The following is a 22,160-nucleotide window of genomic DNA, read 5'->3' as shown; positions in this document are numbered from 1 at the left end:
AGAGTATACTGCCCTACAAAGCAAAAAGGCAGTAACTACGCAGAGTGCAGAACTGAGAAAAATTACTTTAAAGTTATCCTGTAATCCAGCCGTTTAGTTACTGTACAAACGACTACCATTTTTCTCCAAAACGACACACATTTCAGATAAGATGTTTTGTCACATAACAAAGGATGCCTTGAAAGTCATGAAAATGATAATAACTCATTTTTGACCAAAAATGCAATTACTGCCTTTTTGCTTTGTAGGGCAGTATAGGGAACCGCTAGCAACGCTTTCATTTGTCACATGACCTCCAGGAGGCCATATTGAAACCCTATTTTGCAGACTTCTCAAAAGGAAACAACTTTGCCATTTTGCCCCACAAAATATGACTCAAAACGTCATTTTGTGGCCCTTTTCCATCTGGAAAAAAAAATATTCCTACTGATAGGTGAGTAAACCTTCATTTTTTTGATAGTTTCATACACTTAGACTGTTCAAGACATCCATTTCAATGGATAGTTGGTTCAATGCCTACAGGCAACATTCAGACAAGAAACCGGTTAAAAAAGTTCCTTTTATAATGTTTTTAAATTTATAATGTTATGTATTGTACCCTGTTGAAGCGACTGTATCTTTTACACATGTTTTTTTATTTATGTTAGAAATTATGTTAGAATTAATTTAAAAACTCTCTTTTTCAGATTTGCACTGTTATGGTACAAAGTTGCCTACGGACAACAAACCCCAAAAACTTCTGAAATGTTTTTTTCAGATTATGTTTATTTAGTCTATTATAAGGCAAAAAACACTCACATTTTTTTCCTAACTGGCATCATAATGTGTACCATAGAGGGTTAACAGTGAACTTGTAACTATGATACAGTGTTCTTTTTCTGAAATCTTTACAAAATAATATTCCAGTAATTTTTTAAAGGTTTAATATGTTCGATGTCTTATAAAAAAATGCATCAGAGGACACCACTTTCATTTTATAAATTTAATTTTATTTATTTTTAAAAATATGACTGTCTACTAGCAACAGAGGAACCTCAGCTCCACAGCTACAGCAGAGCAGCCTGTCCAGCCTCTGAACGTGCCTCTCCAGACGCACGCTGGTGGCCAGCGCATTACACAGACGGCGATGTGGCGGTCAGTCGCTCATCAGTGCACCGCGCAGAGCAGTTTCCCCCCTCTTAAACACCCCATCTCTGCTCCCTTTTGTCCCGTGTCCTCTTGTCCTCTAGACACAGGGGAGATTTCGCATTGCACTCCGTGTCGGCGCATCCCGCAAGTCACGTCTCGCCGTGTGGCTTCCCTGAGTCTCCTGGTGGCAGGTGTCCCGGTGCGTCGTCGTCCTAACACCGGACAAGTGAGCTGTTGCTTTGCGCGTCGCTGAACGTCTCTGCAGCAAAAACCGGACTGGAGATGGTCCCATGTTCAACTACCGGCGGCGTTCAGAGGTAGGTGCCCACAGCTGCCCTGCGTGCATGCAGAGGGGGTCACTTTCTATTCAGTGCATGTTCGTCCCATGTGATCAGATAACGGGGCTCCGAGCACAATGTCCTCTGCGGGGAGCTCAGCACTGCGGATACACACACTAGTTTTTCAAAATTTCACTCAAAGCCAAAAGGGATCCTCAGATATGCTGTGACCTTATCATGCAGTGTGGGGATGACATTCATGGAAGGGTTTTTCCCTGGTGGATTCAATGTTGCTACCATGACTTGAAGTTATTTATCCCTCACATGCAGTTTATTCATTCATTCATTCATCCAGGATATTATAATGGGAAAAAATGTTATTTAGTTTTGAATGATACCATAGCAAATCATATAGTGCAGCTGTCATATAAATATTGTATTACAATAAGAGATTTTGGTGCAGTTAAAAACTTAACTTACTTTATAACAGTATCTCTATGGAGGATGAAGCTGTGCCAGGAATATGACATTTTAAGATGCACACACTATTTGGGATTTTTTTGTTTTTATGTGCATTCATATTTAAGCATAAATGTTTCAATAAGCAATAGGAGATTTTGTTTTTCATCTAACTAACTGATGTAATGTGGCGTCCTGAAGAGGGCAGCCTGAGGGATTCCATTTACAGTACACAGTGCCAACAAACTATAAATCAAAAGCCTCCAATTTTGTGCTCTTAATGGGAAAAGCGATCATACCATTCATCACACATGCAGTGCAGACGGGGCTCCGCGGGATGAGTTTCTGATGAAAGTATGAAAACTAAATAATTGATAGATGACAGATGAAGGAAAGGAGGGAGGGGTGACAGAGGGAAGAGAGCTGCATGTGTAAAAATAGTCGTGAAAGTCATTTTCCCTCCACTCTGCTAATGAAGTTGATTTCTAATAAAGTTCTGAGCATTAGTGATAGACTGATAACTTAGAGGTCAAGTGATTGGGCCGATTATTGCCAATTTGAGATAATCAGCATCGGGCAATGCTAGGAGTGTAAGGATACACTGATCTATATCGATATCAATTCAATGATCGCTGATCTAATATCATCGATGCAAAATGAAAATATCGATGCATTTCATCTTCAGACATGCCTTTATTTTGAAATTCTCACTATAAAATTATTCTCGGTATTAAAAAATGGATTGAATTTCATTTAATGATTGGAAGAGCTGAATGATAAAATTGTCAAATTATGTTATAGTAGCTTCTTGGGAGCTTATATAAATGTATATCGATCACAAGCACTTATTAATTTAAATCGTATCGGGGTCGATTTTGCGTTATCGGAAATAACATTTTAAAAAAGTTTTATTTCATTATATGAATTTATTATGTTTTGTGTTATTGATGACCGGTGGAAATGTATTGACGTGGTTCATTTTTTAAATTAAAATAAAAGCCCTGAGGGCAGATCTACTGAAGAAATCTGACAATGCAGACATTAACAATGTTAAATAAATGTTAATTTAAATTCAACAATTTTGTGAAATGTAATAAATTGTTCAATACCATCACATGTAAAAAAAAAAAAAAGAAAAAAGGAAAGGAAATTACACATCGTCCACACTATTCTCTAAATACTGGGATTAGCTATTGAATTATTGACAGAAAAAGTGTATATCTTCTCAAAACGTTATTAATCAATCTCTTACAAACATATCACAATGAAAATGAAACCAAAATTAAGGGAGGATTGTGTCTGGAAACAGAATTATTCCAACTTTATGGGCGACCGTGTATTATCAAACACTAAAAAACCCCAACATGTGTCGGATGCCCTGCTCTTTAAATGTAGGTATCTTCATCAGCCATTGAAAAATTGATTATTCAATATCCTCAACCGATAATCCAAAATTGGGCTGGAGCCAATCCCAGCTGGCATTGGGTGAGAGGCGGGCTGATCCTGGACAGTCTCCAGACTATCACAGGGCAGACACATAGAGACAGACAATCAGTCATGCTCTCATTCACTCCTACGGGCAATTTGGAGTCATCAATTTAACCTTAGCTGTGTGTATTTGGACTGTGGGAGGAAGCTGGAGGACCTGGAGAGAACCCACGCTAACACGGGTTATATATCATCAGATGCGAAAGAAAAAAAATCGTTATAATATATCGACACCCTGCTCTTTAAATATCATCATCAGCCATTAAAAACTCATATCTGTGGACCACTACGTTACATTACTGTTACTGCTGACCCAATAGGTTGCTAACAATGTTTTCTTGTACCTTAATATCTAAAAATAAACCCTCTGTCAGTCTTTCCATTCATCATTAGATTCTGTATTGGAGCTTGTCCATGTCTCAGAGGCTCTACTACTTTTTCCTCCATCCATCCCCTCCTCCCTCCCCCCCTCTGTCCCTCCTTCCGTCACTCTGCTGGTGGTGTCATGTTTTCCTGCCTCCCCTCACAGGTTAGACTCTCAGTCAACAGAGGGTCACAGCCACAAACGCATCAGCCAGCCTCCTCCTGCCTCCTGCCTGCCGAGAGTCGTCTGTCTGCCTGCATTCATCTAACCAGCGGTGAAGACAGACGGGAAACTTACACTGTAGTGGCACTGCCTGTCTGTGTGTGTGTGCGTGTGTGTGTGTGTGTGAGAGAGTGTGTGAGTGTGAGTGTCAGCGCTTCAGTGCCTTTCCCTCAAGCCTTCTACTCTCAGTGTGTGTGTGCAATGATGTGTAGTCGTGTCAAGGTGGAGAGTTAAGAGGAAGACGGGACCCGTTCAAGTCAGCAAAACCGAGCCAGCTGCTGCGTATGTGTGTGTTAGTGCTGAGCAGTCCAGCACGTGAGACAGTGTGTGTGTGTGTGTGTGTGTGAGGGGCTAAGTGTGGACCAGGCTATGAGTGTGTCTCAGAGGTAGAGGCCGTTCGATGCTGAGTTGAGCTAAGGGAGCAGAACAGGAGAATCTGAAAGAGGAGCAGCTATGGGGCTCGGACAGTCCAGCAAGGCTCCGGTCACCGAGGACACAGACGATGGTGAGTCAAGAAACTGACATTCTTTTATGACTTTTCTTTCTTTTGTGATTTAAAATCCAGTTATGATAAACAGCGAAGATGAGTAAAACAAATTGACACAAGTGGTGGCAGGAGTCACTGCTGGAATTGATTGCCTAACCAAGGGTGTCCATCTTTTCTGCAGCCTGCATTAAAAGATCCTTATTAGCTAACAACATTAAGTGCACTTACAGTAAACAGTTGGTGCTGATTGGCTCTGCCACTAGTCATCCTCAGAGGGAAAACCCCTGGCTGGAGCCACAGTTTGACTTTGAAGAACGAAAATGTTTTTTTTTTTAAAGACATCAATGGAACTCTTCTGGACATATTGGCCCTGGCGTTGAATTTTTCATCTTTATGATTATCGGAAATTGCTTGAATCTTGGCACGCTATTATCTTAATTTCTTTTGGTCATCAAGGTCAGCATAAGGAGTTATAAGTTTGATTGGCAAAGCTCTTGGTTTCAATGTATGCTCCTTTTCTTTGTGACCTGAGTGGATAACACAATGTGAATTTATCGATCTGAGGCAGTCTCTGAAATTAATTCCACCCTGGCTGCACCCCAAGGACTTCAAATAAGTCAGTGTTACATGAGTCAGTGATTTAGTCAGAAGTGAGGTGGCTTTCCCAGGTGTTTCCTTACTGGAGATTTTTTTTTTCTGTGTATCTGGTGTCCTGCAGGAGATGACCTGATACATTTGTTTCTTTTTATAGAGTTGTAAAGCAAAAGCAGCAAGTTTTACCCATTTGGTTCATATTTCATTATCGTTATCGTTCCATTTATTTGTTTTTTTTTACCCCATGAAATCCATGTCTGTGGCTTTTTCACTGGAGGCAACCGCTATCAAAGAGGAAATCATTATTCATGGTTAACCTTGCTGCTTAGTCATCCAGCATGCTGTTCTGGAAATGTCACACATACACAGAGCGTCTCTGAACTCAGAGTTAATGCAACAGTGCACCTTCCTGACTTCTCTTTCACAAAACGGCGTGGGCGATCTCACCCAGGGCAGGGAATAATAAACACGGAGACACGTCGTTTTGAATTAGAAAAAAAGAGCCACTCACTGTACACAAAGTAATCCCCCTCGCTGATGGAACTCCCGTCAGACTCAGAAAGGTTCTCCTCCTGAGGTCGGAGGAGCCAGCTGGGTCACTGTGTGTTGAGTATACATCATGCACTCACCTTTCTGAGGAGCAATAAAGATGCAAATTGAGTTTTGATTTTACACTTCAGAACCTTTAAAGGTCGCTTCAAGGTAATACTGGTCACAGAGGTGGAATTTATGGTTGTTTTTGTTTATCCAACAGTGAACATGAATAAATGCTTACATTTAAAAGTGTACAGACATGGAAAAAAATTATTAGACCACCCTTGTTTTCTCCTTGCTTCCTTGTTCATTTAATGCCTGGTACAACTAAAGGTACATTCGTTTGGACAAATATAATGATAACAACAAAAATTTCTCATAAGAGTTTAATTTAAGAGCTGGTATCTAGCCATTTTCTTGATGATTATTTTGGTTATTATCAAAAAAACCATGGAAAATGGCTAGATAAATGAACAAGAAATTGAAGAAAACAATGGTCTAATCATTTTTCCATGACTGTATATATTTTATTAGTGAGGGTAAATGCTTTGAGGTTAGCCAATGGTGATTTTAAACAGTTTTAAATATAGATATAAAATTATAAAGAAAACACAACTGGAATGAAAACTTTAGTGTCTTCATGACGTGGAACCAACATGGACACTAGAAAGAAGAGTGTGTTATTATTTAGAGCATTTAATATTTAACACACTCATAGCAGAAATGGATCATGAAAATGATTGAGAAACACATTTTTCAGATTATTTTAACACCACATGAATGCAGCACCGATGCCCTAGCTTGCAAAGTCAAAATGAATTATCTTATCCATCCCGTGATTCTGACCTGCTCCAAAATATAATGGGCTCTTCCCATAGACTGTATAAAATATGGATGTATAATGTCCATAAACTGTAAAAAAAAAAAAAAAAAAAAATGTTTGTAGAAATTATAGTAAAACACTGTCAAATTGCATCAGAATTAGGGCGTAAAATAAAAATTGTATATAACCGTAGTAGATGATTTTAATAACCGTAAATCAAACATAGGCACAAAACTTTTATTTTTACTGTCATGAACTGTAGAATGCACACAGTTTTGCTCTAAAAATATAAAATTTTCACGTAAAATTAATGGAGAAATACCATGATGTCACAATTACCCTAAACATAACAGGATTTTTCAGTCTAAATTACAGTTTTTGCTGATATTTACATTTAAATTTACAGTAGAAAACCCACTCACTGTATTCTTTATGGTGAAGTTCTGGCAACCAGCTGCTGGTATTTTACCGTAAATTATACAGATTTTTTTTTTACAGTGTGCGTTATATGTTCTTAATATTGCATAACTTTTTTCAAGCTTAATATAATTAAAATTGGTGAGTTATAAAAAAACAAATTGAAGTGAGGAGGGAGGAATTGGCTATAGAGCTGAATATATTTTGTACCAGGCTTTTATTTCTGCTCTAAAGTTGTGCATTTTAACATAGGGGTCTATGGGGCTTGACTCTCGTTTGGAGAGAGCCTCAAGTGGCCAGTTGAGGAACTGCATTTTTAGCACTTTTTTTTTGGCTGCATCGGCTTCAAATTTTCTGCCCGAGGGTGCTGCTTGTCTCTTACTTGGCATACGCTACAACCTTCCACCAAGTTACATGCAAATCTACACTTTAGTTTTTTTATAATCCACTTGACAGAAAGACAATCTGCACAGAAAACATGACCTCATTGGTGGAGGTAAAAATGGTTGAACCCTTTTCAGTATGGATTGTGGTTGCACAGGAAATCACTACCATCAGGCCAGATCGGCAGAAATGTGTCTCCCTCCATATATTATACACACAAAATATTAATATTAAGTTAGATACAATACATGTGAGAATGTGATGCACCCATTCATTTATTTAATATTGCTCTCGTGGCATTTTATAATCTAATATCTTGCAATATGTCGCTACATTTTAATTTGAGTTGATTTACACAAAGGCGTGTGCATGAAGGTGAACTCTGTCAAGACATGTTTATCTCCTCTGAGAATAATGTGTGTGCCACATATGCTCCCTTATGTGCCACATAGGTTTTCCACTTTGTGTAACCAGGAGACTCTGGTTAATGGAGAGACCCTGTTTACTGCTGATCATGCTTTATTCACATCACAGTGACACGTGGACCCATGGGTTCTGTTTCAGTCGTCAGAGCAACAGCGTGAGCACTGATGTTCCCACGTTGGTGGGCCCTTAAGTGATTTACAGGCTTCTTTGTGAGAGGGCGGAGAAAGATAGGGATGGACAGAGAGAGAGAGAGAGAGAGAGAGAACGAGAGAGAGAGAGAGAGAGAGATTTTTTTATGATTGTGGAGTTTTGTGACCAAAAAACACCACACACTGTTCAACTTAAATGTCCCTTCATTATAATGAAGATTAGATTTTGTTTATACAGATAATATCCCACATCCACCATTGTGCTGCTGTAAATGTTCACAAGTGTACCAAATGTGTATTAATCCTTTGTTAAAAATAGTCCCTAACAACTGTTTGAGATACATTTACTAAAAAAAAAACCAGTTCTCAGCTGTCTTCGTTAGGAATGAATGTACTTGGGGCTAAGTGCAACAGACTGGGTGTGGAAGTTGGATGGATTGAGAGACTGACTGACATGTTTGTTGATCATGGGATTTGTAGACAATAAGAAAATTTAAGAAGTAGGAAATTGTGCTCACTATAGTACGGACTGTGCCAGGTGTTGAGGTTCTCCTTCATACTCCGATCGATCCAAACTCCATAGAAAACAAACATATTGTTTATTGTATAGGCCAGTGGTCGGAAACCTTTTAGATATTGAGTTCCATTTTTACATTTTCTTGTTAATCAGTGTGGCAAATAAACATTAAGGTTAACAGTTTGATTAAGTTTAATTATGGCACTACATCAACATTGGATCAGTTGTTTTATTCTTCTGGGGTTCTGGGCTGAAAAGCTGCTTTTTAATCAAGAAATTACCAGTTAATTAATCCATACAGTACTTTTGAAGGAGGTAAAAGGTTATAAAAACATCATATCAGAGTTGAAATCATTAACCCTACCACCTGCCGGCAATCTGTTGATTAGGAATAAATTAACAAATAATTGTACCATTTTTACCTGCTGTGGTAACAAATTATATGCATAGTTCCTACATCAGTGTATTGCACCAAATGTCCTTCACTCATTTACCAAAAGTAACAAACATAAAATTGAGCACTATACAAGAATGCTGCCATCCATGGAAAGGTCATCTGGCATGCAGATGAGAGGGCCTTTCAACATTTTCAAAAGACTCAGACAGTTGTTGCTAGTGTGCCATTGGTTTAAACCAACATGTGCCAATGGTGGCACCCGTGCCTAATAAAATTTTCTACTACAGATTACTGAATACTTTCAATAAAATGCTAAATAAATAATCTATGCTAAACACTTGGTATTACTTTTGTAATATTTCAAAATCATCTTGCTGAGCTCATTTGTCTGGGTCTTATATTTCCATGTAGAAAACAGATTCCTGACAGTGTTCTGGCTGTTAGTCTGCTCTGTCATCATTGTGTGGCAGGTGCACTGCCTGCGCAAAAAATGCGTAAAAAAAATCCGTATCTTTTTTCTTTATTTTTTTAACTTAAATTTTATTTGAATTTCTGCAGCTTACCTTAGAGATGATCATTTGAATATCTTTTTCAATTAATATTTGAAAAATTACAGATGAGACTAAAATAATTAAAAATATATATTTTCTCCAAATAGTGCAACCCTACTACAGACCATTTCCAGGTTTCAAAAAACATTGGCTTGAGTTCAAATTAAAAGTTCCAGAGTAAAAGTACATTCTGTCTCGTCTCTGCACAGATGCATATGCAGCCAAAATGTACGAGCAGTATGAGAGACAGAGAAAGAAAGGCAGTCATACAGAGGGCACGAGAGACTGTGTTTGACTCGAACTGAACGAGCCTGATTACTCCGATCCACACTGATTAGCATGTGTCAGTCAAATCTAAATTGACTAGCAGATGAGTTGGTCGATCAGATGGTTTCCTCTGTTAGTTTGAGCCATGGAAAGGCTGTCAATGTGCCAATTCCACTCCTGCAGATTTCAATCATTACACACTCTGTTACTCATGTGTCCATCACTTAATACAGCACATTAAAGCGTTCAGAGTTCTGCTGGTAAAATATGACAGTCTCCATCTCACTCCCTCCCACTCATTCTGTGTCTGCCTCTCTCTCATCCACGGCCACAGCTGTCTCTCTGAAAAACCCATCAGAGCTGGATCTGTGTGTATGTTTGGTATATATCATCAGTAAGTCCATGCATATGTGTGTGTGCGCGCGTTATAAAGCGGGTCTCATATGGTCCCTTTCAGTGCCGGTTGTGTAAACACTCCAACACAGATAGTGTGAGAGGAGGAAGTGCCAGTGATACGTGACTAACAGAGCATAACATTAACTGTCACATCCAATAGATCTAGTGGCTGCAGGCTGAATGAGTGTGTGTGTGCACGCTGTACTGCTGCAACAGAAGCAGGTAATGTTTATGTCCAATATAAGTGTGTATTTGTGGGAATGTGTGTGTGTGTGTGTGTGTGTGTGTGTGTGTGTGTGTGTGTGGTCCGATAAGTGCAGAGAGTGGGCAGCAGCTGTTCCATCCTCGGGGAAATGGCAGAGAGGGAAAACCTTCTGTCCTGGTTGTCATGGCAGCAAGAAACAAACAGCCCCATCCAGTTCCAATTGGCAATAAATGTATCTGATAGATGGAGGGTGGGGGGGTATAAAGTTAAGCTCTGCTTTAGGTTGTGTGTGTGTGTGTGTGTGTGTGTGTGTGTGTGTGTGTGTGTGTGTGTGTGCGAGCGCGCACGATCATGTTCAATAAGTGTGCAGAATGATAGAAAAGGCTGGAGCTGAAAAAAAAAAAAAGAGAGAGCTAAATATCTTCTCAAGTCTTTTGTTCAGTGATAAAGACATGCAATAATCATAAAAGGCGTTCTTATGCAGGAGCTTATTTTAATTCTCTGCTATATTATGCCAGTGCGCTGTGGCCGCCCCAGAGACCTCCGTGTGCTTCAGTTTGACTGTCCGCATTGTTGAAATGAGCTCAAACCTCACAGTGAACCTACTGTAACTGTACTGACTGTGCTTCCGTTCATCTGTTTCTATTGATAGGGACAGACTGACCTAGTTTTCATTTTAAGGGGTTAAAATGTCATTTTAACAAGTACATACAGCTGATGAATGTATTTAGCCTCAAGGTCAAATGCGGTGAACAATTATGCGTATCTAGTTTTGATCTTATAAAGTTTTATCAACTTGTTTTAAAAGTGAGGGAGTAGTTGTATTGATAATTAACATTTCAGATTTCAGATTTATTCAGTCATTCATTATCCTGAACAGCTTATCCGAACTCGGGTCATGGGGTGCTGGAGTCGATCCCAGCTGACTCTGGGCGAGAGGCGGGTTACACCCTGGACAGGTCTCCAGACTATCGTAGTCCAGACTCATAGGGATAGACATTCACACTCTCATTCACTCCTAAGGGCACCTAGAGTCACCAACTAAACCTAAGATGCATGTCTTTGGACTGCAGGAGGAAGCTGGAGGACCCAGAGAGAATATTTCAGAATATAATCCAAATTATATTAGACACAATGAGAAGTAAGAAGTAATTAACAGAGATGTTCTGCTCTTCTTTCTTACAGTGAATTTCGACCACTTCCAGATCCTGAGGGCTATAGGAAAAGGAAGCTTCGGAAAAGTAAGTCCATTTTTAAGTATAGCCATGTTCCTCAACAGGTTAAGTTACATGAAACATTCATATCAAAAGGGGAAATTTGTTTTGTTGTATTCTGTAAAACATTAAAATTAGAAACACATAAATAACTGGTGGCAACAGAAGACATAAGGAGAAAGACTAAGGACCCGTGTGTTAAACAGGCTGTACTTCAGTATTGGGAATAGCAGCCTGTTCTCCTGTCAAAAACCTCAATATAGGTCGCCTGTACACCGCCATCTTGCTGACGTAGTAGTGATTGACAGCCAAGCAAAGTTTTAAAAGAGCGGATTCCCATGTTTGGTTGGAGCTTGGGGTTGTTGATGGCTCGAATAAACAGCGGACTTTCACCCAAGAGAGAAGGGATCACATACCTTGTTAAATCAAAAGTAAACCAATTTTAACTTAAGTTGCGTTCTTTGCGTAAGTTACGTGAATCACGTTTTTCAACGTAACTTAAATTTTTTTATGTAACTTGCGGCACTCACATGACCCTTGTAACTACCTAATTTCCGGCATTTATGTACATTTATTTACTGTTTGAACTGTCTTTCACAACACGCCCTAAACCTAAGGTCAGTTAGTCTGGGTATACCCATGCTGCCTTGCACACTCGATTTCATTTCCAGTCACCAGACTATATCTCATTTGTGATATAGTCTGGCGTTAGCCAGGCTAAAGGTCAGTGGTTTTACAACATAAATCCACAGAAACTGCAGTCCTGCTTTCACAACCGCAGACCATACATGTGTGCTATTTTTAGAACACGCCGTTGTAGCCGCGAAACATACATATGTGCCCTAAAACGCGATCCACTATACGTGCCTACGTACAGTAATTTGTGGTACTGACACACAACCTCTTCTGCCGTTTCTGATGGAGAACTTGTTGGGGAAACAGATCACACATCAGTGTGGTTACATGAGACCTTAAGACGGAAGAGAAATTAGGCAAGGAAATTACAGGAAGTACCACCACCTGGTCCAGGAGCTTCATCTGGATTATGGTCGGTTCAAGGCTAATTTTAGGATGAGTCTGGGAGAGTTTTGCCTCTCAATTCATGGGCACTCCAGCAAAAACACAAGGCACGTAAAGTGGAAAAAACGATTTACTGACATTAAAAACAAATGGAGCAACGCCTGCGAGCTAGTTCAGGTAGGCAACTCGAGCTGTGCTGCCATACATGACATGCCCGACTCCTCATACATCCTCCACCAAAACACACCTTCTATCCAATCTGGCAGTCTATTTAAGATGAGAGTCTCCCTCTGCCTGCCAATGCTGCTGCTGCTGCTGCATCCACCTGTAGGCTCCGACGGGGGGATTTTTACTACATCACTTCTCAATATCTCATGTAACTGCCTGAGGAGTGATGAGGTCGGAGTCTAGACGCCAAATCTAATATGTTTTGCTGTTTCAATAAACATACACTGCATAACCTGAGTTGTCTGACTGAACTATAAAAAGTCGCCCCAAGCAGCTGAAACGTGCTCTGTGAATTCAGGCCCTACCACAATGAAACGAGCACTGACATCGCAGGAGGACATGTTGCTTAGGAGTGAAAGTACTAAACAATATATGTGCAACTACAACTGATTCAATACGAATGTCAATCACATATGGAACCAAATCAAATGTTCATCCAATATCACAGAATCCTTAAAAATATCACACTAAAAATTAGTTTTATGTGATTCTTGGGCTGCAACTAACTTTTAGTTTCACTTATGATTACTTTGCTTATTTTCTAGATTATTGACTTGATCCGTTATATCATCAGATATACACTTCAAAAATCTAAAGTTATTCCATTTACTGCAGTGTCACATTAGGAAAAAAATCCTCAAAATGTAGAAGCTAGAAAGGTCAGCTCAGAAAATGACTTTTAAAGATTAATAAATTATTAAAATAGTCTAAACATGTTACAAACAAAATACGACACCCCTCTGTCAGTACATAAGTATTCCAAACAGTCTAGTAAAGCGTTTAGGTTTCATTTGCTGGACAACAAACAAAAGCACAGAAACACTGAAGTGATGTTTCAACTTGCTTAGTCTAATACTGCAGAGTAATTCACTCCACTACTTACAGTACATGTAAGCCCATATAGAAACACACATACACACTCTCATGTATACAGTGAACACACACCCACACAGTATCTACACTCTGTCCAACAACAGATAAGCAGTCTAATCACAGTAGATGGCAAGCTGTTCAATGGGAGGAGTGATGTGATCAGGGTTTGGCTGATTAACTGTGCCAGCTGGTCCACAGATCACTCTCTTAGATAGCAGTAATCACTGGCTTATTGACGCTTGTAGCACAGACAAGCACAACCACAAATAAATATGGAGTGTTGCTCCTCTGCATATTGAAAATAGCATCCATTCTCAGAAACATTGTCAAAAGAGCGCATTCATGTACACTTTGATATACACACGTGATGACAGCCAACAAGATTGCACCAGGTGTTATATTCTGCATTTGCTGCGTCACAACAGTCACGCTTTTTATTTAAACTGATGCATAAATAAACTGAGTGCTGTTTTTGTTTTTGCATTTTTAGTGCGATTATAAAATGTCTGCATTTGATACTGCTATTCTAATGAGTGCTTACATGATGTTTCCCATCTCTGAAATGCAAAACATACTGGTGTGAAAAGTTGAACGTCTTAAGAGAGGATTAAAATCCTGATCACAGAGATTAAAGAGGAATCCTGAAGTTTCCCTCCAGCCTTGTTGGGTGAACAACATTTCTGGTTATTGCACTATACCTCTTCATGTGTCAAAAGCAATACAGTTTGACACAAACATCCATGAATGATAGAAAAAACATTACAGCATTGCAACATTTGATTAAATATGTCAAACAGAATGTAAGACTTTTATCTTAATTATTACTCTATAAAATCTAGTAAAATGAATCTAATAAATCTGTTGTGACATTTTTAAAAGTAGGCAGATTAGCAACTGATTAGGACTTGGCTACATTTAAAAAAGATGACAATACCAGTGCCCTTAAAGTGGTACTCATACCAATAGAGGTATGAGTAGGTATGAGTTTTCATAACTTTTTTATTTCTTTTTATCAAATATATTTTCCTTTGGGCCTGAAAAAGTGAAGCCAACATAGATGTGCCATTAATCTCCATTCTTTCTAATGGCCTGCAGGGGGCGACTCCACTAATTATAAAAGAAGTCAGTTTGTGTGAAAGTCAATTGTAAAATAAGCCTACTTCTAACTTGATTTATTACCTCAGTAAACATTCTTATAATATGTTCATGCTTTCAAGTCTTCTTCAATACAGCATGATGTTTATGTTGTAGATTATGGTCTCATTTAGAGACGATAAAGCAGGGTCTGCTTGAGGGCGGGGCTACTGAATGATTGACAGGTCGCTAAATATTAAAACTTTGACCCATTCACTTGTTGTCACTTCATCAAAGTTAACTTTAAACTTGGTCACTAAAAATGTCCTGCTCAGCTGGCTTATTCATTTTGAATAATGATTGCCCCTTGTTAATCAAGTTAGCTTACTAGCACTAGCTAGCCGTTCTGCACAAAAACAAACAAAAAAACAACAATATAGTCACGTCCATTAAGCAAGAGGCTGATGGTCAAAGATGCTGAATTGAGGCTTAAAAACAGCCAACCACACCACAGACTCTATGTGTTGTAGCTGCTGCCTGTCACATGTTACATTAAATTAAAAAAAACATACTGCTACCCTTGAAACCATTTTATACTGGGTTATTTCAGTGGAACTAATACACTGTTTTTCTCTGTTTAATGCAACATAACCAATGATAATTCTGGTCGAAACACGTATAGCTATTTTTGTTTATTATGTATGGTAGAAAGCAAAATATGATTCAGCAGCCTTGAAAGTACCGAACAATAAGACCGAGATGCACAAGCAGAATACAAAGTATTTTGACAACAGCACCTCAGGAATCTGTTATTATGTAATCTTGTCATCAGGTCTGCATTGTACAGAAGAAGGACACGAAGAAGATGTACGCCATGAAGTACATGAACAAGCTGAAATGTGTGGAGCGGAACGAAGTGAGGAATGTCTTGAAAGAGCTGCAGATAATGCAGAACCTTGAACATCCTTTCTTGGTCAACTTCTGGTAAGCCACTGCTTTAATAAAATAAGTTTTGGAATGTGTGGTTGTACGGTAAATGTCTGTGGATCAGTTATGTCAGGTTTCCTGTGGCACGCAACCCTGAATCCCTTCTTGTGTTTTTTCTAGTGTTTTAGGTAATTACTCTAGTTCCTTTTTAACTTACTTCAGACTGCCTTAAATGAAGTGAAGCCCTCCATTCCTTAAATATGTATACAAAAAGCTGCTGTGTAAAATTTTAAGCAAAATGTCAATGATTTCCACTTCAGCAGATCGTCTCTGCAAAGGCTTGTAGTTAACACTGGTTATTACCATCAACCATAGCAGCCATTTCAATGATTTTATAGGGCACTCTGTGTCACCCATTTGATTTTTATGGTGATTGTGTCCTGTCCATTAAATATGTGAATGCACAGACACACAGAGAGCCATTAAAGAAAGCTCTGGATTCTGCAGATGCATTCGGAAAGGTGTTGTCCGCTGAAGAATACTCTCAAGCCTCCACTCGCGTCATCCCACCCTTTGAAGCTGCTAAAAGGAAAATGTAGTTTGCTCACTGATCCAAGCTCAACTTTAACGGGCGCAACTCCCCTCTCTTGGCAGCTCTGCGTTTGCCTCACCACATTTGGGGGTCGAGGAAGTCTTTGCCTCAACACTGTACAAGCTCATTCAAACCGCAAGTGCTAATCTAAGATGACTCATCAGGTACTTTGAACGACTCATTCATCATAATTTGAAAGCCCGAGCTGATTGAGCACCAGGAATCGTACTTTTGAGATGCCTGATAAGTATGGCTTGTTAAGTTTCCGTCTGAAAGGCACCATTAATTCTTGATAAGCACTCCCACTCTGCAACGTTTGAGAGTAAGCCACCGTGGTTTTCTTTCTGTCAAGCAGAAAGTAGAGAGGAGGGAATGTCTGTGCAAGGACGATGAATAACTGCCAGGATAATGTAGTCCAGTTTTGACAAATCATATGAGTAGTAACAGTCTGGAAATGTGAACAATGAAATTACTAAAAGAGGAATCTCTATACACATCTATTTGGATGTTACCGTACCAGAAATTTGGAGATTGATACAGATACTACCATTCTCAATACCCATCTGATAAAATGGTAAAAAACTAAAACAAAACAATAACGTTTCATTCAGTTTCATCTTCCTGACTGCCAGAGTCTAAATAAAATGCCTGGATGATAAAGAATTTGTGGCACTAAAGGCTTATACATACTCCGCAAGAACAAGGAAATTTGTTCATTTCTCGAAGTGGCAAGAACAAGAATAGTTAGTTTTGGCCAAGACATTTCTTACTTCATGAGAAACTCAATTGCAAAAAAAAAAAAAAAAGTTCTGCCCTCTGATGATGTGTCAAGAACAGAGACATTTGTTCTCCCTCCCAAGGCTTCAAGAACCCAATGACGTCATTTGAGAGAGAAGAACATTTCTCTGTTCTTGTGGTGTATGCATTGGCCTTAATCCAGAATTAATAGAACCTAGTTACCTCAGTTACTCTTTTTCTGTTTCATTCTTCCTGACCGCCAGTGATCATCAGTGGTCATTTATGTATTTTATAGTCAGGAGGAATTCATAGAAGGTGAAGCCAGGCTCAGACTACCCTGATTCACCCCTTCCAACAACTGGTGAACAAATCTGGTCTTGGACCTTGGTCTGTTTACAATGATGAATGATGAATGATGAATTGAAATGAAAGCAACAAGCTGGGCCGACTGACAGCATTTCCAAGTAACACTCAACATCTAGCCCTTGAGGCTAACGTTAGCAGCTATCATACTACTGTTGACAGATACTGACTCTCTAAATCTCCCTTCCAGTTCTCACTCATGAATAGACAACCATTTCTCATCCAGGCATGATAAACCTTCTGCTTTTGTTTTATCTCACTGCAAAACATTACTACCATATAATACCATGTCAGTCTGTGATTGTTGACATCGGCTTGCCATGAGATCACGTGAGGTAGTGCGTAGCTTCCTATCGCATTATAACCCAAAAACATTGTGCATGATACAACCCAATTTCAAAATCTGCTTTTAAAATATCTTTAGTCTGAGCCTGGCTTTAGTTATATCTGTAACCCTTTTTTTTTGTTTTTTGATTTGTCAATTACCCACTATATGAAGGCAGAATCTGTAAGCAACAGGACCATTGTTTGGTATCAGAAACAGTCTGGTTTCAGTTTGTAGCCTGTTTGTAGTCCTAGTGGCTTGGTTGACTGTAGGTAATAAAGAGTCCAGATGGAGATTGTCTGACGATGATTTAGCTTTTATTAGCTTAGCTAACTTAGCTAAACTGGCCACTTGTCACACAATCCAGCTGTAGACGTTGTTCCAGCTTATTTCCATGTTTCCAGTTGTTATATATTTGGACTGTGAAAATGGCTGGCACATGTAAGAGGAAGTCTTGGCCCAGATATTCATTACCCTTTTCCCAGATACTGCCGGCTATACTGAGGCCCAAGAATTATTAAACCTTGTCCCCTGAGGCTAAATCGTTGTCCGACCAATTGCAAATGGTTTCCAAGATTGACTGACAAGAGTGACTTGTGGCACTAATGTTCTCCAAGTCGCCTTCCCCCACTACCCTTTGTCCTCTGTCCCACTTTTCTATCCTCTCTTCACCCACTTCCCTTTTCTCCCAGTTTAATTCCATATCTTTTTTCTAAAGCTAGCTAAAAGCTAGAATCAATAGCTGTCTTTTAAATACTAATTTGAGGGAAACAAAACTAAATCCTCCCACAGTGGGAATGTCTGAGAAGAGACAAAAGCCCAGTAAAAAGAGTGGAAGATAGGCAAGGCACAGGAAAAGAGGAGAATAGCCACACAGCAGAAAGCAGAGGCAGGGAGGGAAACAACAGAGGAATAGAGAGATGTGTAGTGTACAGACTCATCAGACAAACAATGCCAGTGCTTGCTTTCTTGCTTGATTGCATGCTGTGTTGGACAAAAAAAACTATTGGAAGTTAATGCTTTTGGCAGCATCAACTCCTCTGGGAGGGGGTGATTTCCTCTGGAGATGTGCTTGGGTCAGCGCTGTGCCCACTCGCCCACTCTCTCTCTCTCTCTTTCTGTCTCTCTCAGTGTTGAGTTGGCGTAACTTATGATTGTCCTGAGGTAAGCGCTCAAGGTCAGAGACAGCGTGAGATTACCTGCAGGCATATGAACTGCACCGAGCAAGCTACGTGCACCAAAAGCAGACTTTATTTTTCCTTTGTCCCCAGCCTGTCCTTTCATCCTCCTCTGTCGTCTGTCCTCTTTTCATTCACCTCTTTCCTCGTCCTCTGTTACCTTCAACTCCTCTCCCTTTTCTCCATTTTTTTATTCTTCCCCATCTGCTTCTATTGTTATTATTTTCCTCTTGCTGTGACTTCTCTAGCTACAGGGCATGACCTCAGGTGTTTGTGCACTGCATGTAGCCAGGCAACAATGCGCTTAAAAGACAGGAGCAAGAAACAAACTTCTTAACTCTTCTCCATGCAAACTGTTAGTATAAAATCCCCCTCCAGACATTTTTTGAAAAATGTTCAAAATACTCAGGTGATACTTTTTCCCCCATGGTTTTCCCACATAAAAAGTAAAGAAAAAACTCTCAAAAGCCACTGGAAGCACCTCTACTCTTCCTCCCTCACTGAGAAATTATGGATCTAGTGTCCACTCTGCACACGGCCGATGCTCACGTTTTAGGTTGACCGGTGAAAGAGCAGTGCAAGCTGGGCATGATGCTCAGTGGCTTGATTATCAGAGACATAGTTATGGAAAAAATTATTAGACTACCCTTGTTTTCTTCAGTTTATTGTTATTTTTAATACCTGGTACAACTAAATGTACATTTGTTTGGACAAAATAGCTTATAAGAGTTTAATTTAAGAGTTGATATCTAGACATTTTCCATGGTTTTCTTGATAATGATTTTGGTTATTATTAAGAAAACCATGGAAAATGTCTAGATATCAGCTCTCATGCATTAATTAATGAACAAGACATTGAAGAAAACAATGGTCTAATATTTTTCCATGGCTGTAAACACAGAAAGACCCACAGTTTTGAGTGGAGGGGGACTTTAAGTGTGATATGGAATACTAATTTTAAAGACCTCTGGCATTAGCAGTGTGGTACAGTGTATTGATGTGCCAGCACTGGCGGGGCAGCCCGTTGTGCGTGCGCTGCACTAAGACCCACGGTGTAAGGGGAGCCCTCATTGGCACCGCGCTGCCAGAGATACACTCACACTATATCAGACAGACTCAGAGAGGAAGAGATGGCAACCAGCATCAGATGCTGCTGTGTTCAGCTTTCAGTCTTCCTGCCTCTTTAACTGCAGATTTTGCAGTTGATTTGTTTGTGGATGGAGGAAATGTCACAGAGGGAGAAACTAACTGCTTGCTGTTTGGTGTGATGGCTGTGTGAGTATCATATTTGTTTTCAAGCAGAAGGAAAAGAGCAGTCATATTTAACAGCACTGCAAAAATGCCCTTTGTGGAGTTGTTGACTTAGTTTTATATTCCAGAAATGCCATCTGGTAAAACTGTTGAATCTTGAAGGGGACAAATCACAGTTTTATGTATTTCCATACTGTTATTGTTAACAAATAAATCTATGGAGTGTTGTGAGTCTTTAAGAAGTTTTTTTTTTTTTTTTTACTCTTTCCCAGAATTTGCGTGTCAACCACACAGATGGGATTTAAACCAATTTGTAGAGATTCAAAACAGTAAATGTTCCAATTAAAAAAGAACGTGAATGAAGTAGAATGAGTTATTCAGGGGAATTTCATGCTAATTTAACACAAACCAAAAAAGATTGGCTAGGATTAAGGAAATTACATAACTGATTTCATACAAGATTTCCCAATATCTTTCATCTGTTCTCTTCCACAAACTAGGCCACAGGATGATAATGTTGTCTGCCAACATTTTTCAGTGAATGGTTAGAATTCACAACTAAATGTGCTTTTAACAATGTATACAGGACACAGCTTTTATGTGTCACCTCTGACCTCTGTGACAAATAATGCTGTGATGCAACATGCTATTGTTGAAAAAACGTCATTGCATAACTGGGAAAAAAATAAGTACAACAAAAGTCTGACACATAGTGAAGTAAAAGCTTTGCTTTAGGGAGTCTTTTTTCTTGCTCGGTTATTATGCAATGTCACTAATGCATTTCATTTCTATGCAGAGTTAGACATCATTCAGTGTTATTCCCCATTTAAGTGATTTTTTCCATCAGAAAAGCAAACAGAAATGACTCAATATCTCACAAAGGCAATGCTTTTCTAAAGAAACTAAGGGAAGAATTCCTCCAAGCATCTTGACATAAAAGGTCAAGTATACCAGACATGTTGTATTGTACAGACACTACAGTCTGCAAAGACATAGAGTACACTTTGAATGGAATGGAGTGAGCTACCATAATTCAAGACTCAAATATTACAAGTAGCAATAGTGACATGTGCTTGTACCTAAGGTACAAACTGTATCTTTATGTGTCTGCAAAATGCGCACATCTCATCCTCATTTTTTTCCAAACACTGGAAAGCATCATATCAGCATGTTAAGTATGTGCTCTGATGTCAAGGTGACCTTGTAAAATGGAAAATCACAGAATCAGGGGCTGTAGGAATAAGAAAACCTCCTGATTAAGAACTAGAGATCTACAAAGACACCATTCTGTGTATCTGTATCTCTTCAACCAGCACAATGATCTGTCCCTCTATCTGCTTTTGCAATGCTGTGCCTTCAAAGCATCAAATTGGCATAAAAATTAATTAGGATATATATTTCCATACTCTCACCTTTAATTGTTCTTTTTTTCTGTCTCTCTCTTTGTTTATTATTTTTAACTAAACCATGTTTAACAGAACACCCACCGACCCTTTAAATGGGGTTAACTGAGACTGAAGAATCAGAAATTGTGAAAAAATCTAAAGATTCTGTTTGGCATTGGAACTAGAAACTATTTATAGAAAAAATACATAGAAAAATATCCTTCAGTTGAGGGAATCGTTTTAAATTTCAACAATGCTGCATTTGCATTTACTTATATTTTGAAAATCAACCTATAGGCTAAAGCTACAAACTACAGTTTCTCAGCTTAATTTTGATGTACAGATTTAGAGGTTTGAAAGAATCCAGCTGCCACACCAGACTTTTTTCTCTCGCTACTCCTGCATGTGTTGCCGCCTCCTCATCATCAGTGCATAACTTTCATTTCATTTATCCTTTATTAATTTCTCGAGGAATCATTGAGGGCAACCCCTCATTTACAATGATGTCGAGAGTACAGAGAAAACACAAAACAGCACAGACAAAAACATTTAAAAAACCATTAAAAAAACTTTAGGCCAACAACAGTCCAGGGGGTCTGGCAGTCCTGACTCAAACGCTTATTGATAATTTACAGAAGAACTTACAATAGTCCCTGTGCTCTCCCTTACACACATACCGGTAAGTTTATGATGCTCTGAGGTACCTTGGACAGCGCCAGGGTGCTTAGTCCAGCTCTAACCGGGTCGACTACAGAATTCAGCGATCACTGTTCAATAATGTGTAGTAAATTAAACACCCAGTTAGCAAAATAAATGTTCCACTTTGCAAACATAATGGGATTTTTTAACTTGTGATTAAGATTGACATAAATCACACGCGGACACACTGACATGTCAATCATGTTT

The 22,160-nt window shown here is 39.1% G+C and overlaps 1 protein-coding gene across 3 annotated transcripts in view; it reads left to right on the top strand.

The window, feature by feature from the left end:
* Positions 1-334: 334 nt before the first annotated feature.
* The window catches only part of stk32a (serine/threonine kinase 32A), a 91,718-nt gene continuing 69,892 nt past the window's right edge, over positions 335-22,160 (top strand). The window contains exons 1-5 of one of the 3 annotated variants that reach the window (XM_059352205.1): positions 335-433; positions 1,230-1,445; positions 3,883-4,444; positions 11,272-11,327; positions 15,328-15,479. In XM_059352205.1, coding sequence (XP_059208188.1) covers positions 4,393-4,444; positions 11,272-11,327; positions 15,328-15,479 — 260 coding nt within the window. In that variant the 5' untranslated portion in view covers positions 335-433; positions 1,230-1,445; positions 3,883-4,392. Of the gene's footprint in view, positions 434-1,021; positions 1,446-3,882; positions 4,445-11,271; positions 11,328-15,327; positions 15,480-22,160 lie in introns of all 3 variants that reach the window. The other 2 variants (XM_059352204.1, XM_059352203.1) reach the window with 2 other exon arrangements.

The sequence above is a fragment of the Centropristis striata genome, chromosome 15, assembly GCF_030273125.1.
Source record: "Centropristis striata isolate RG_2023a ecotype Rhode Island chromosome 15, C.striata_1.0, whole genome shotgun sequence".
Classification (NCBI taxonomy): domain Eukaryota; kingdom Metazoa; phylum Chordata; class Actinopteri; order Perciformes; family Serranidae; genus Centropristis; species Centropristis striata.
Note: the sequence above shows the minus strand (reverse complement) of the source record. Positions and strands in the feature narration are given on the sequence as shown.